At 36.8% G+C, this 14626-nt stretch overlaps 1 protein-coding gene across 4 annotated transcripts in view; it reads left to right on the forward strand.

Annotated features, from left to right (window-relative positions):
• Positions 1-14626, forward strand: part of CHN1 (chimerin 1) — a 202106-nt gene that overhangs the window by 107109 nt on the left and 80371 nt on the right. For 2 of the 4 annotated variants that reach the window (XM_070803164.1, XM_070803162.1), the window contains exon 7: positions 11130-11418. The exons of 1 other annotated variant lie outside the window; for it this stretch is intronic. In XM_070803164.1, coding sequence (XP_070659265.1) covers positions 11130-11418 — 289 coding nt within the window. Of the gene's footprint in view, positions 1-11129; positions 11419-13417; positions 13467-14626 lie in introns of those variants that run through there. One more of the 4 variants, XM_019970534.2, reaches the window with a different exon arrangement.

Here is a 14626-nt window from a genome sequence, read left to right on the forward strand (position 1 = left end):
GATCTCTTAATTGTTTCATCTATATTATGAGGGAGTTGGAGTAGACTTATCTTTCTCTTAACTTTAATCCACATAAGAATCACTTCAGAATCTTGTTAACAAGATTCTGTATCTCAAGGTCTGGGTGGGACCTGCAGGCCTTCCAGCAGCCATGTGTGGATGTGAGAGTTGGACCATCAAGAAAGCTGAGCACCAAAGAATTGATGCTTTTGAACTGTGGTCCTGGAGAAGATTCTTGAGAGTCCCTTAGACACCAAGGAGATCCAACCAGTCAAACCTAAAGGAAATCAGCCCTGAATATTCACTGGAAGGACTGATGCTGAAGCTGAAACTCCAGTATTTTGGCCACCTGATGCAAAGAGCTGACTCATTGGAAAAGACCATGATGCTGGGAAAGATTGAGGGCAGGAGGAGAAGGGGATGACAGAGGATGACATGCTTGGATGCACCGTTGACTCAATGGACATGAGTTTGAGCAAACTCCAGGAGATAGCGAAGGACAGGGAAGCTTGGTGCTACAGTCCATGGGGTCGCAAGGAGTCAGACACAACTGAGCAACTGAACAACAACAGGACAATCACAAAGATCTTTTCTGTCTCCAGAGTTTTATCTTTCAATCTTAAGGTTTTTTTTAAAGTAGGAGAAGCCGGAGTTCTTATACTTTATTCATTCAACATACATTTTTATTTTGTGATCGGCAGATGAACCAATAGGTATAGGTAAGGCTCAGTGAAAGCACATTATTAACTAATAGCTTTGCCAAGCTAATATTATAGTTCCAGAAAATTGTCACCTGGTTTTCTTTCATATATTTTTCATTGTATTATATGCATTTATTTTAACATATTCTCATTTTCAAATCTTTCATTATACTTTAGTTAGCTATCAAGTTGAACAGTTGATTGAAATTGAGACATGTTTCTGTGATGGTGCAAACTTATACATATACCTTCTTTCAGGAGTAATGATACTGACATATACCTAAGTAAATTATCTTTCCCAGTCTTACTCAGTCACTCGTCAGTATAAAACACAACATCACTGCCTCTGTTACAAGGGAAAGCAGTGTTACTTGTGCATGTTTTTGACTCTGACATCCATTGACTTACCCCTGACATTCTGTATAATGATCATTAATTAATAAGAGATTATGATAGAATGAGGAATTTGGGGGTTGGTAAGAATGAGTCAACATTCAGAAAACTAAGATCATGGTATCTGGTCCCATCACTTTATGGGAAATAGATGGGGGAACAGTAGAAAGAGTGTCAGACTTTATTTTTTGGGGCTCCAAAATCACTGCAGATGGTGACTGCAGCCATGAAATTAAAAGACACTTACTCCTTGGAAGGAAAGTTATGACCAACCTAGATAGCATATTCAAAAGCAGAGACATTACTTTGCCAACAGAGGTCCTAGGTCTAGTCAAGGCTATGATTTTTCCAGTGGTCATGTATGGATGTGAGAGTTGGACTGTGAAGAAAACTGAGCACCAAAGATTTGATGCTTTTGAACTATGGTGTTGGAGAAGACTCTTGAGAGTCCCTTGGACTGCAAGGAGATCCAACCAGTCCATTCTAAAGGAGATCAGTCCTGGGTGTTCATTGGAAGGTCTGATGCTAAAGCTGAAACTCCAGTACTTTGGCCACCTCATGCAAAGAGTTGACTCATTGGAAAAGACTCTGATGCTGGGAGGGATTGGGGGCAGGAAGAGAAGGGAATGACAGAGGATGAGATGGCTGGATGGCATCACCTACTCAATGGACATGAGTTTGGGTAAACTCCAGGAGTTGGTGATGGACAGGGAGGCCTGGCGTGCTATGATTCATGGGGTCTCAAAGAGTCGGACATGACTGAGCAACTGAACTGAACTGACTGAAGAATGAGTAGGTACAGGAGGAAGAGATGAGTAAAGAGCGATTTTACAAATTTAAGATTCAAAATACTATCACTAAAATTGTATGGTAAAGAGATTTTACCAGGGGATAAGCTTCTCCCTGCATTTAAGGAACTTTGGGGGCCTCTTGAAGACCAGTTAGTATGGTGGGACAGGTCTTCAAGACCAACCCTCCTTATCAAGTCTTCGCTTGGATTTGTTTTCATTCTAATAGTTCTGTTAACTGGTATCCTAAAGACATAGAGGAATTCATCCAGCAGTTCATAAATAAGAAAGGTTCATGGATTTCATGGAAGTGAAAATCTAATACATGTAGTTCCTTTGTGAGGGATGGTCATTTATTAATATAAGTAAAATCCTAGACATTTCTTAAAGATATCAACCTTTTACTTTAAATATTTATTTATTTGGCTGTGCCAGGTCTTGCAGCATGTGCGATCTAGTTCCCTGACCAGAGATCAAACCTGGGCCCCCTGCATTAGGAGCTCACAGTCTTAGCTACTGGACCACTAGGGAACTCTAAAAGGTATCAATATTTAAAAATACCCCAAGTTAATATTATCATTCACTGACTTATTTTTTAAAGTGTATACATATATTTTAAATTTTTATGTATTTATTTTTGGCAGTGCTGGCTCTTCATTACCATGTGGGCTTTTTTCTAGTTATAGAGAGCGAGAGCTACCAGCTAGTTGTCGTGCTCTGGCTTCTCACTGCACAGTGACTTCTCTTGTTGCAGGGCACAAGCTCTAAGGCGTATGGGCTTCCATAATTGTGCCTGCTGGGCTCTAGAGCAAGACTTAGTAGTTGTGGCACACAGACTTCATTGCTGTGCGGCATGTGGGATCTTTTTGGATCAGGGATCAAATTCATGTCTCCTGCATTGACAAGTGAATTCTTTACTGCTAAGCTACCAAGGAAGGCCCCATTCATTGACTTCTAAACATTGTTTTTGAAATGAACATATGCCTTTATTATCAGGAGTGTCTTCCTGGTGTCTTTAAAGAATGGCTTGTCTGGATAGAGTATCCTCACTGTATGGTTATCACATCTCTGTTTTTTGACATTTATTGTTACTGTAGAGAAATCTGGAAACAGTCTTCCTCCTCCTCCCCGCCAGCCCTACCCTCCACCCCTATATGGACTGTTTCCTGCCTGGTGATCTGAAAATTCTTTGTTTTTCAAATTCAGTAGCTTAAACTAGGACATATTTTAATGTTGATAATTCTTTAATAAACTTATCCATCAGACAATGTACTCTTTCTTCTTGAGATTTAGTTCTTTTCCTCCTGGAATATTTCCCAAATTATATTTCTGCCTAAGTTTTCTGTTCTGTTTGTTGCCATCTGAACCTCAGGGGCGTTTTTTAATGTTGTATTTTCTTAATCTTCTGTGTTTGTTGTTGTTTAGTGGCTTAGTTCTGTCCAACTCTTTCATGGCCCCCCTGGATTGTAGGGGGGCTCCACCAGGCTCCTCTGTCCATGGGATTTCCCAGGCAGGAATATCGGAGTGGGTTTCCATTTCCTCTCCAGGGGATCTTGCTGACCCAGGGATTGAACCCGCATCTCCTGCATTGCAGGCAGATTCTCTACTGTCTGAGCCACCTGGGAAGCCCTCTGTGTGTGTAGTCTACCCCATAATCGATGTGCTGTTTTATTTTACTACTCTCAGTATGTTTCTTCAGGTCTTACCTCCATGCCGCCATTTTTAGTCTTGTTGATTCTATGCCCTACCATTTCTAGTCATTTATTGGATTTATAGTAATAGTATTTTGATACTTAGTTTCTCTCAGCTGTATAATCTTTTTCATGTCACTATTTTAAAAGCTGAGCATTGAATTCTCTTACTAAATTTATATTCTTAGATTCCATGTAAAGCACTTATAAGGAATCTGTTTCTTGTTGCTTTCTCTTTCAAGGTAAGGTCTTTGAGTTTCGTGTGGATGCTATGTTCTATGCTTTTATTCTTTAAACAAAAAAAATATTTTTGCCAGATCATGGTGGCATGAGGGATCTTAGTTTCCCGACCAGGGATTGAGCTTGTGTCCCCTGCAGTGGAAGTGCAGAGTCCTAGCCTCTGGGCCACCAGAAAATTCCTTCTTTGTACAAATTTACTATAAAGTAAACCATATAAAAATACATAAAACTTATGTGTACAGTATTAAAATAGATTACATTTAAATATACATACACGTACATAATCCCTACCAATCAAGTATTATACTTTAACGGTAGTCCAGACTTTGGACTACCATTGGTGGCTCAGACGGCAAAGTGTCTGCCTACAATGTGGGAGACGCGGGTTCGATCCCTGGGTTGGGAAGATCCCCTGGAGAAGGAAATGGCAACCCACTCCACTATTCTCGCCTGGAAAATCCCATGGACAGAGGAGTGTCTTGGGCTGCAATCCATGGGTTCACAAAGAGTCAGACACGACTGAGCGACTTCACTTCACTTTCCAGAAGGTTCTTATGTTTTGCTTTCTTATAATTATCTCTACTTTCCTCACTGCCGTTAACCACTAGACTCACTTTATAATTATCTTTTTCATGCTTTTGTTTATAGAATTACCATCCACATACACATTCTGATATAATGCAGTTGAATTTTGCCTGCTTTTGGTCTTTGTATAATTGAATCACACTGTATGTGCTGTTTTGTGACATGTTATTTTTTTCCCAGCATATTTTTTAAATTCATTCAGATTGTTGCATATATGTTTTCCTTGTTGTATAGTATTTTATTGTATTAGTCAGGGTTCTCCTAACAGAACCAATAGGATGTGTATGTATATGGAAGGAGACTTACCTCAAGAAACCTGCTCACATGATTGTGGAGGCTGGCAAGTCTAAGTCTGCAGTGTGGGCACGCAGGCCTGAGACCCAGGAGAGCAGATGATGCAAAGTCCAGTGGCAGTCTTCTGGGGAATTCCCTCAGAAAGATTGCTTCAAGGCCAGTCATTTTGTTCTATTTAGGTCTTCAATTGACTAAGACCCACCCAATTATGGAGAGTAATCTGCTTTACTCAAAGTTCACTGATTTAAATGTGAGTCTCATCTGAAAACACCCTTCCAGTTAACCTAGAAAATTAACCACCACAGTATGTATACCACAGGATTTTTTTTGTTGTATTGGGAATTTATGTGGTTTCAAGGTTTAGGCATTTTTAGCATTGCTCCTGCTGTTTGTTTGTGTATTTCTTTCCTAGAGCACATAGTCATTTATATTGTATGGAGTATTACATAGGAATAAAATTGTTATGTCATAAGTATACATATATTCAAATTTACTGGATCATTTTAAACCATTTTGTTAAAAAGTATGCCAGGTATTGGTTTTATTAGCTGCTCTATATCCTTGCCAGTGGCTAATACGTCTGAGTTACAAAAGCTCACCATTGTGAAGATTTAATTTGTATTTACTGGACCACTCTTTGAGCATCTTTTCATGTTTACCCTTTTGATATGGGCCTATTTTTTTCCATTACGTAAACTTATTCTTCAGTTGTGATAAATTTTCCTGAATTACCTTTTAGATTTCTTCCCCTTCTATTTTCTCCATTCTCTTTTCAGAGCTCCTGTTACCTAGATGTTGGACTTCCTGGATTGATTATCTTATTTTTCTTCTATTTTTCATCTGTTTGTCATTTTGTTCTTCTTAAATATCTTCTCAACTTTATCTTTTATTTCTTCTTTAAATTTTTCATTTATGTTATATTTTCTTTTTCTGCTTATTTTTGTATTCTACATTGTTCCTTTTCTGTAGCATCCTAATACTTCTTGCTGAATCCTATTCAAGAATAGAAATATGAACTTTACTACTTTGTTTCTTTTAGCATACTGATAATTTAAAAAATATTGTCATCTTTTGGTTTGTTTCAGCTTGTTTTGATTCCATTTGTTTGCCTTTATCCTTCATCAAAGAGATTTTCCTCAGATATCAGTTGATCCTCAGCCTACTGCTCATAATTTAAGTTTATTTGGCACTAAATGAATAGAACTAGACAGGAAAGAAAAGGAAGGACTGGAACAACACTATACATCAGTTGGACCTAACAGACCTGTACAGAACACTCATCCAACAGCAGCAGAATACACGTTCTTCTCAAGCACACAGAGAACATCCATATATCACATGTTGGTCACCAGACACATCTTAAGGAATGTAAGAAAACTGAATCATACCAAAAATCTTCCAGTCACAGTGAAATGAAATTAGAAGTCAAGCAGTAGGAAAAATGGAAAATTCACAGACGTGTAAAAATTAAACAGCACACTCTTGGGTCAAAGGAGAAATCACACGGGAAATTAGAAAATATCTTGAGGCAAATAAAAACTAAAAAGTTGACTAGTAGTTCTGAGAGCTTGAGGGAAGCCTCCCAAATATAGGATGATGTCTCTATTTTATGTGTTTTCAGCTGAGCTGATAATATTTCCCAGGGAAGAATCTTCCATTCTTTTTTTAAGGAAAGAGAGATGAAGTCTCAGTCTTCAGTGTTTAAAACTCACTTAGTTTACAGGATGATATCTCTGCTTTCCAATCTGTCTGGTGTTCCTCAGTTCAAAATCTCCTTGATTTGCTATCCAGAGAACAGAGCTCAAGTCTTCCACCTGCGTGGGGAAGGGGACAAGATTGGTGAATGTGAGGGCATATCTGTTTCTTAAACAGATCTTCTGCAATAATTCTTCCATATCAGTTCCACCTTCCAGAGCTGCCTGGTGCCACCTTTGAAGGTTTAGTTAGATATACTGGTCTGCTCCTTTCCTCAAGATGATTTATTTTGCCAAGGGAATATCATCGTTGAGTTCACGTATCTTAATATTTTGTCCCATTTTGCCATCCAGAATTGTACAGCAAGATAGGAAAAAAGTAGTATCCTAACAAAAGTTTTAGATGGAGAAAATATTTTGAAATTGTGTATAGCTATGTTCTCTCTCCCTCAGCCTTTCTTAGTTAATTTAAATTCATTTTTAGTATTCAAGTGAACGCCTCCTCATATTCTTGTCTCTCTTTTAACCTTCTTCCAAGAGTATGTTTATGATTAGAAGAATTTATGAGATATTTTACTACTAGCTTCTTTGACTCTAATAAAAATATACAAATATGTATTTATGATAAATAAAATTGTTTTTGTATGTTGGTTTCTGGAAATAGTTCTAACATTTTATTGTTAACTTAGATAAATGTGTTGTATATGTTTTGTTTTCTGTTTGTTAACAGGAAACATCTGTTAGCTTAGAGCTTTCCTTTGAAGAGATACTTCCCAATACTTTGGGCTCAAATCACAACTAATTCTTTATTTCAGAAAAAAGTAAAGTAAGACCCCAAAGGTCATTCTTTGTATCTGTTTTCATCATTTTGTACCTTTAGACTGAGTTTTTCTTTTGTAAGTGCAGTTTACTTGCTAAAAAATAGAAAGGATGGTATTAAGGGTTCTGTTCACTTTTTAAAGTTCTTAGAATTATGTATTTTGAAATTCATCTGAATGTAAATGGGCACAGCATTAAAACAGTTTTTCAAAACATGAAAACCAAAACCTGAAGTCACTGGATAAAAAGGCATTCTTTCTAGAAAGTCATAATTATGTATAGCAGTAGCAGTACAGAACAGATTATTCTGGTCTTTCTTTTCTGTTAGCTGCAGTGCCACTTTGGAGAAAACAAATTTTCATCTTGTTGAACTCTATCTAGGTGAGAGTTGGACCTATACAGTTTTGAACACGTTCATCAAAAAATGAACAGCTATTTAAAAATAAGGGCAGAAGCAGAGGGTGAATATATGAAAAGATGAAAAGAATGTTTTCCTATAAACATTAAGGGAAAATGGTTTAGCATTAACAGGTTTTACAAATTAATATTCTGCTTTCAAGAGTTCAGTGTGTGTGTGTGTGTGTGTGTGTGTGTTAGTCTCTGTCATGTCTGACTCTTTGTGACCCCATGGATCAGGGCCTGCCAGGTGCCTCTGTCCATGAGATTCTCCAGGCAAGAATACTGGAGTGGGTTGCCATTCCCTTCTCCAGGGGATCTTCCCAACCCAGGGATCAAACCCAGGTCTCCTGCATTGCAGGCAGTTTCTTTTCTGTCTGAGCCACCAGAGTTATCGCTGGGTCCATTTAAAACATCCTGCTTTCAATACAAGTATATATACTGACCTCTTTTCTCTGAAATTGGAAACCTAACTCCCAAGGCCCTGTGGAAGGACTCTTCCAGCTTCTCTCCTCCCCTCTTTGTGCTCTGTTTATAGTTCCACTCAGTTAACCACATAGTATAAACCTGGGGCATCCTGAGTGAAAAAACTCACAAGGAACTCCTCTTTGCCTTTCATTGGCTGTAAAGTCAACCAGTGCAGATGTTCCTACACAACCAGTTTTACTTCAGTACCTATTATTGAATTAATTTTGTTTTACTTTATTGTTTGATAATCATTCTGTTATTCTCTGCAGAAGTCTAAGCTAGCAAAGGAGACAGGAGACTGCAGTTGAACCTACTATCTACAGTTGACCCTTGAACAGTGTCATGAATAGGGATGCCTACTCTCTGCTCAGTGAAAATCCACATATCACTTACAGTTGGCCCTCTCTATCTGTGATATCCACTATCAGATCTGCGGATTCAGCCAGCCTCAGATAATGTAGTGCTTGCTATAGGATTTACTGTTGAAAAAACCCAAGTCATCAGTGCAGTTCAAACCTGTGTTGTTCAAGGGTTAACTGTATGTAACTTTATCTTAAATATTCTTATGTAATCCTCACAGTCAAGTAATGTTACTTTGTATAGAGTAATGTTATTCCTGTATCTTGGTGCAGAATCTGAAGAATGATTTTCCCAAAATCTCCTCACTGAGTGGCAGATCCCAGGATATAAACTTAATTTGTCTGATGCAAAAGCCTGAAGTTTTTTGTTAAACACAAAGGAACCAGGACTTGCCTTCCCCTGTCCAAACCCTCTTTCAAGACTGCAAAGGTCTTTTGTACTGGGACATAAACAATAACTCAGATCTTATGTGGGTTTGAGTGTATATGTTAGATCTTGTTAAACATTGAGTTTCTTGGTTTTCATAATGTGAGGGGGATACTGGACTGACTTGGTTTCATGTATCACTGTATAGAAATGTAACTTTTCTGTATATGAATAAGGTCATATATATTATTATAATCATTTTTTAGAAAACCACCTAAAGATAAACTTGTTAAAATTCAGCATTTCGTCTTGTCTTTGTGTTGGAAGTTGGGAATCATGCACACATCTCTTAAAGTCACTAAGTTGAGAACAAACTTACTTAGACTTTTTTGCCCAATAACATAGAAGTAGCCAGGAAACCCCTCCTTGAATGGCTTGGAAAGAGCTTCATTGTAAAAGGTCAATAAGTCTAACCTTAGATTTCCACTTTTTCAGTTAACCATCCCACCCCTGTGAGGCCAGTTCAGCCATCTTCCCTTCTGCCCTCTGCTCCCATACTTAGCAGATTTCAGAAGACAGTTGAGTGACAAACACCTGCCACCGTTGCTTAGATGGTCTTTAAGTGCCATGCACATTGTGAAACTGCTTATTTGTAAAATCTTAAGCCCCTGTGGAATAAAATGGTCTAATCCCTTACTGAACTGCCTTGAATGCAAGTGAAATATAAAAGAGCTTAATGTTAAACAATACTGTGTTTATTGCTGTATGAACCTTACAAAAATTATAAAGTGGCTTTCTATGTTTATTTTGCAGTAACAATGAATATTAGTGAAGAGGAAATAATAAAAGCAGTGCATTTAACTCAAAAAAAGTGTATATTTAACTTTGGTATAGAAATTTTACCTTCCAACTTTTTAGACATACATCATAAGGGAAATTTACTTGGGAGAAATATCTCTTTAACGTTAGAGGAAAATGAGAATGGGAAGTGGAATTATATGGATCATTCACTTGAATATAAACTAAAATTTAATTGCTTTTAAAGAACCAAAAGCTAGATCAGTTTTATTTTAGAAGAAGGACCAGCATGTATAGAATATTGGGTTCTATATTAAATAACTATTAAAGTCTAATTTGAATGACAGAATCAGAGATACCTCAGGCCATTATTAAAAAAAAAAAAATGATTCATTTTGTAGGGCACATTTAAACTGAAATCTTAAGAAAATTCTCACTTCTGTCTTCTTGAAATGTAACCTATACCAGAATAGTATTGTTGCATAAGTTTGCAGTTCTATTTAAACACTTAAACAGCTATTAATTTAGTGTTTAGTTCATCTCTGTTCTGTGTATTTTTAACAGTGAAATTAAATATATCCTTTCTGATTTGTTTGGTTTTAAATTAGGCTCACCCAGGGCTATCTTCCAGAGACTGTGAGATGGCCCTTAGTGCCTTTTGGCATCAGCTTTTATTAAAGTCAGTGCATGTTCTTGTCTTTGTCATCTTGGAAGGACATTAGGCTAGTTGTGCCAACTTGGATCCATTTCTGAGGTTTACCGCAGGAAGCAAAATACTGAAATTATCATAAACCATTCTTCTTCAGTTTTTTTTTAAATGCCACTGAAATGTGACTCTGAAGTAAAAATAGAATTTCTCGAGTCCAGTAGTTTATGACTTATATGCCCTGTATGTATTCCAAGCATCTCTTGCCCAGACTCAGCATGCAGACAGAAGGATGACTATGTAAAAGAGAAGAGCGTGTCCTTAACCCACGGCTCAAAATAGCATAAGTGTGTTTCTGTGCCATCTTGCTCTACCTATGACTCAGGTTCTGGAATCAGCTCTTCTTTAAATGATTGCTGGCATCACACCTAGGTGAGCCCTTAGTGGTGCTTTCCCACTAAAAGACATGAATGCTGGGATCCGAAGTATATTGAATACTTTTACTGATCAACTTGGAAAGAACATGCTAATACAGAAATGTCATATATAGTTGACCAGTTGATTATTGACTGTGTTCTAATAGTATATGAGGTTTATTTTCCACTGTTTTTCCTAGAGTCATAATGAAGTGGCTTAAAAAGATAAATAAGAACAAAATTTACCTTCTAGGGTAGGCCTGCTTTGGTCTAATTATCCCTCATTGTTGCAAATTCATTCTTTGTGTTCAAAAGTTTAACTTTCCATATTCCAGACGATTCATAGAGATTAGTCACAGTTTATTTAAACAAACAAAGAAGACACACACAGAGCAATAGTTTTAAATTTTTTTTTCGGAAAGAATTCACTTGCTTACTTTTCTTAAAAACATCTTTCCCATTTCATTGAGGCAGATTTGGAAGTCAAACCAGAAACTTCAGGCTCTACTACGATGGAAAGCACTTTGTTGGGGAGAAGCGCTTTGAGTCCATCCACGATCTGGTGACTGATGGATTGATTACTCTCTATATTGAAACCAAGGCAGCAGAATACATTGCCAAGATGACGATAAACCCAATTTATGAGCACATAGGATACACAACCTTAAACAGAGAGCCAGCATACCAAAAACATATGCCAGTCCTGAAAGAGACACTTGATGAGAAAGATTCTACAGGCCAGGATGGGGTGTCAGAGAAAAGGGTAAGCTACCATGAAACCACACTTTATCTTCTTCTGTTTGGGGTCCTTATAAGAAAACCATTATTGCCAGAAGAGATTGACTTCTCCATGGTGCTTTGGAAAGGGTGTGCCTTTTCCTTAATGTCTAGTTTCTGTGATGCTGAGTTTTGCATATATCTGATTCTTACTCAGTTAAAATATGTCAGGTGTGTTTTTGTACTCCTGATTATTTCTTGTTTTATCAGTTTTAAAAATTTGTTGGAAAAATGGCCAACAAATTTTATAGTAAAAAAGTTTGAGTCTTAATCAGAAGCATAACTTGTACTAGCTATATTACATAAAAAAATTAAGGGGGTTACATTATCAGTTTGTTTTCTTTAAAAGTAATTTACTTTATAATTAGTTTTCTTCTTTAGAAGATTGATAGATAACATGTATTTTTAAATATACATGGTTAAATTCAGTTTTTCAATAACTGTTACACTATTTTGAGAATCAGTCTTGAGTAACAGGAGAATTTACCTCTTTATGGACTTAGAAAGTAAAGCAGGAAGATATACTTTTCTATCATTATGAAAGACAGTTTAAGGTTTTCATTTGTCTTAATTGTAATATATTTAAGGTTAACATCAGAACCTTTAATTCCTTGGCATTAAAATAATTTTACCTTGAAAATTGTCCCTAGTCTCCCTTTAATCCCCCAAGAAAAAGAATGAGAATTTCCTTATATTTAATATTGTGTGGGATTTAGTTGGGAAAGTTTTATGTTTTCTAATTGTAATTGTTTTAATGAATTCTTATATTTTTGAGTATCTTAAGTTGCCATATTAAATAAATGTATTATATAGTGATTTGAGCTTGATTCTGTCACCAAATAGATTTGTGCGTAAATTCTAAAATTTTACCAGTTGCGTGAACTTCAGCAAGTTACTTAAATTCTCTGTGCTTTAATGTTCTTTATTTGTAAAATTGTAATAATATTCAGCTTTGGAGGATTGACTGAGATAGTATGTATAAAATAATCAGACACTTTGTGTTGTGACACAAAGTAAGCACTCAACGTGAGTTTGAGGGGAATGTTACTATGACAGTCATATTACCTCAAGGCAGGATTCTAAAATATTGAATGCTTTCCATTATCTTGGAGTATTTAGGTACAGAATGGAAATTTCAAATGTGCATTGTCTAACCTAAATCTTAATTTCTGGCAGATCTTAGAGTGGCATTTTGTGGCTACAGAGAAACCAACATATTAAATTATAGACTATAGCAAATGGTTTTTATATACTTAAATTTGTTAGGAACTACAGATCTTTTTTGGAAGTAACCAGAATTTAGAATCCTAAGTGCATGCTGCATTTAATATTGTTCTTTGCACTCGAGTTCCCATTTTCTCATTTTTATTTTTCATTCATGGCATTTTTTTAGTAATGCTTGTATTTAAATATCTAGCACTGATATTATGTTATGAAGATGTGTCTAGAATATTCTAAGTTAACATCTGTAAAATATTTTTTTAAATGTCTATAAGTCTTTCAAATTGGGTCAGCCTAATGATAAACTTTGTTGATGTGTTCTGTATACATTTTTCTACATTAAGGGACTCAAGTTAAAGACACTTAGTTATTTAACATTAACATAGGGCTAGTCATTTAACCTCATAGTGCCTTGGTTGCCCCTCCTACACAGTGAAAATAATATTCACAGAGGCAAGAGACTGAGGTATAGCTAGCGCCTGAAAGAAGCTTTTAGTTCTAAGAGCCATGATGCCCTCTATATTCTGGCAATATTACCTGTATCATTACCTGGATTTTTGTGCTGAAGGCCAGTGGCATAGAGTGAAATAGCTGGCCCTGGAAAGTGTTTCTCTTCAGCAACCCTTGATTAAGAATCATCTTTTAAAAACTACCTCTTTGTTTTAAGCTGCATGCATCTTAAATCTAGTTGTCTTAAAATCTACTCACTCAAAACTAGATTTATTTTATTTACAGGTGTCATCCAACAGGGCAGGGATGATGACCTGTTCAACAGCTTGAAACATTGATTCCCTGTCACAGTGGATGACATTTGTAAGTAAAGACAATCATGTTTAAATGGTTTAAAATACCTACTGACACAAGTGCACTTTGATAAATATTTTACTGGGTCCTGAATAGCTAAATCCCCTTATCCATCACTCCTTTTTCTCAGAGGTGGAAGATGTTGGCTTTGCAGGAGCCAGTATACTGTTATGGAAAGGATACGAGTATTGGAATTAAGAGCTAGGTTCTGCTACAGGCATTGTCACTGGGGCAAGCTTTTTTCACCTCTCTTGAGACTGTGTTTCCCCCTTTAAATAAGAGGGCTCTGGACTAGATGACATCCACGGTTTGGTTTATATAGTCTATGATCCTTCTGGAGGCACAGGCTTTGTATGAGAACACAGCACAGGAAAGAGCACTAAAGTGAAGTCTAGAAAGGTGAAATCTGTTTCCAGTGTATCTACTAACTGTATGACCTTGAGACAAATCCCTAACCTGTCTGAACTTCATTTTTTCAATATATAAGACAAGGGTTTTTCTACAAAACAGTAGTTTACAGGATTTTAATAAATACTGCAGAAAGGGTTCTGTGCTCAAATAGGTTTGATAAAAATGAAGTTTTTTTTAAAAAAATAAGCTTAATCATTTCTTTTCTGTAGACTGTACAGCTTTGCTAATCCCTAATGTACATTGTGACACTCAAGAATTCTCCCAAACTTATCTGAGTCACCTTACCCCTATTCAGAACATTTTGGAGAATAATGTTTCATGAAACCCACTTTGGGAAGTTTTGAGCCAGATGATCTCTTAAGGTCTTTCTTTGTTCTAGAATTGAAGGATGAGAATTCTACATGTGTTTTTTTCAGTCCTTAAGGTATTTAAGTTGAGTGTCTGAGCTTTTGTGGAAGGTTGACAGGATGGATTTTTTTTTTAACATGTATTATTATTTGTTATTTTGGCTGTGATCGGCCTTCATTGCCACACACAAGTTTTCTCCAGTTGAAGTGAGTGAGCAGGGACCACTCTGTGTGGTGCAGCACGCACTTCTCATTGTGTTGGCTTCTCTTACTGCAGAGCACAGGCTCTAGGCACATGGGCTTCAGTAGTTGCAGTGCATGGGTTCAGTAGTTGTAGCACACAGGCTCGGTTGCTCTGTGGCATGTGAGATCTTCCTGGGCCAGGGATTGAACCAGTGTCCTTTTCATTGC

Source organism: Bos indicus, chromosome 2 (assembly GCF_029378745.1).
Source record: "Bos indicus isolate NIAB-ARS_2022 breed Sahiwal x Tharparkar chromosome 2, NIAB-ARS_B.indTharparkar_mat_pri_1.0, whole genome shotgun sequence".
NCBI classification, from domain to species: Eukaryota; Metazoa; Chordata; class Mammalia; order Artiodactyla; family Bovidae; genus Bos; species Bos indicus.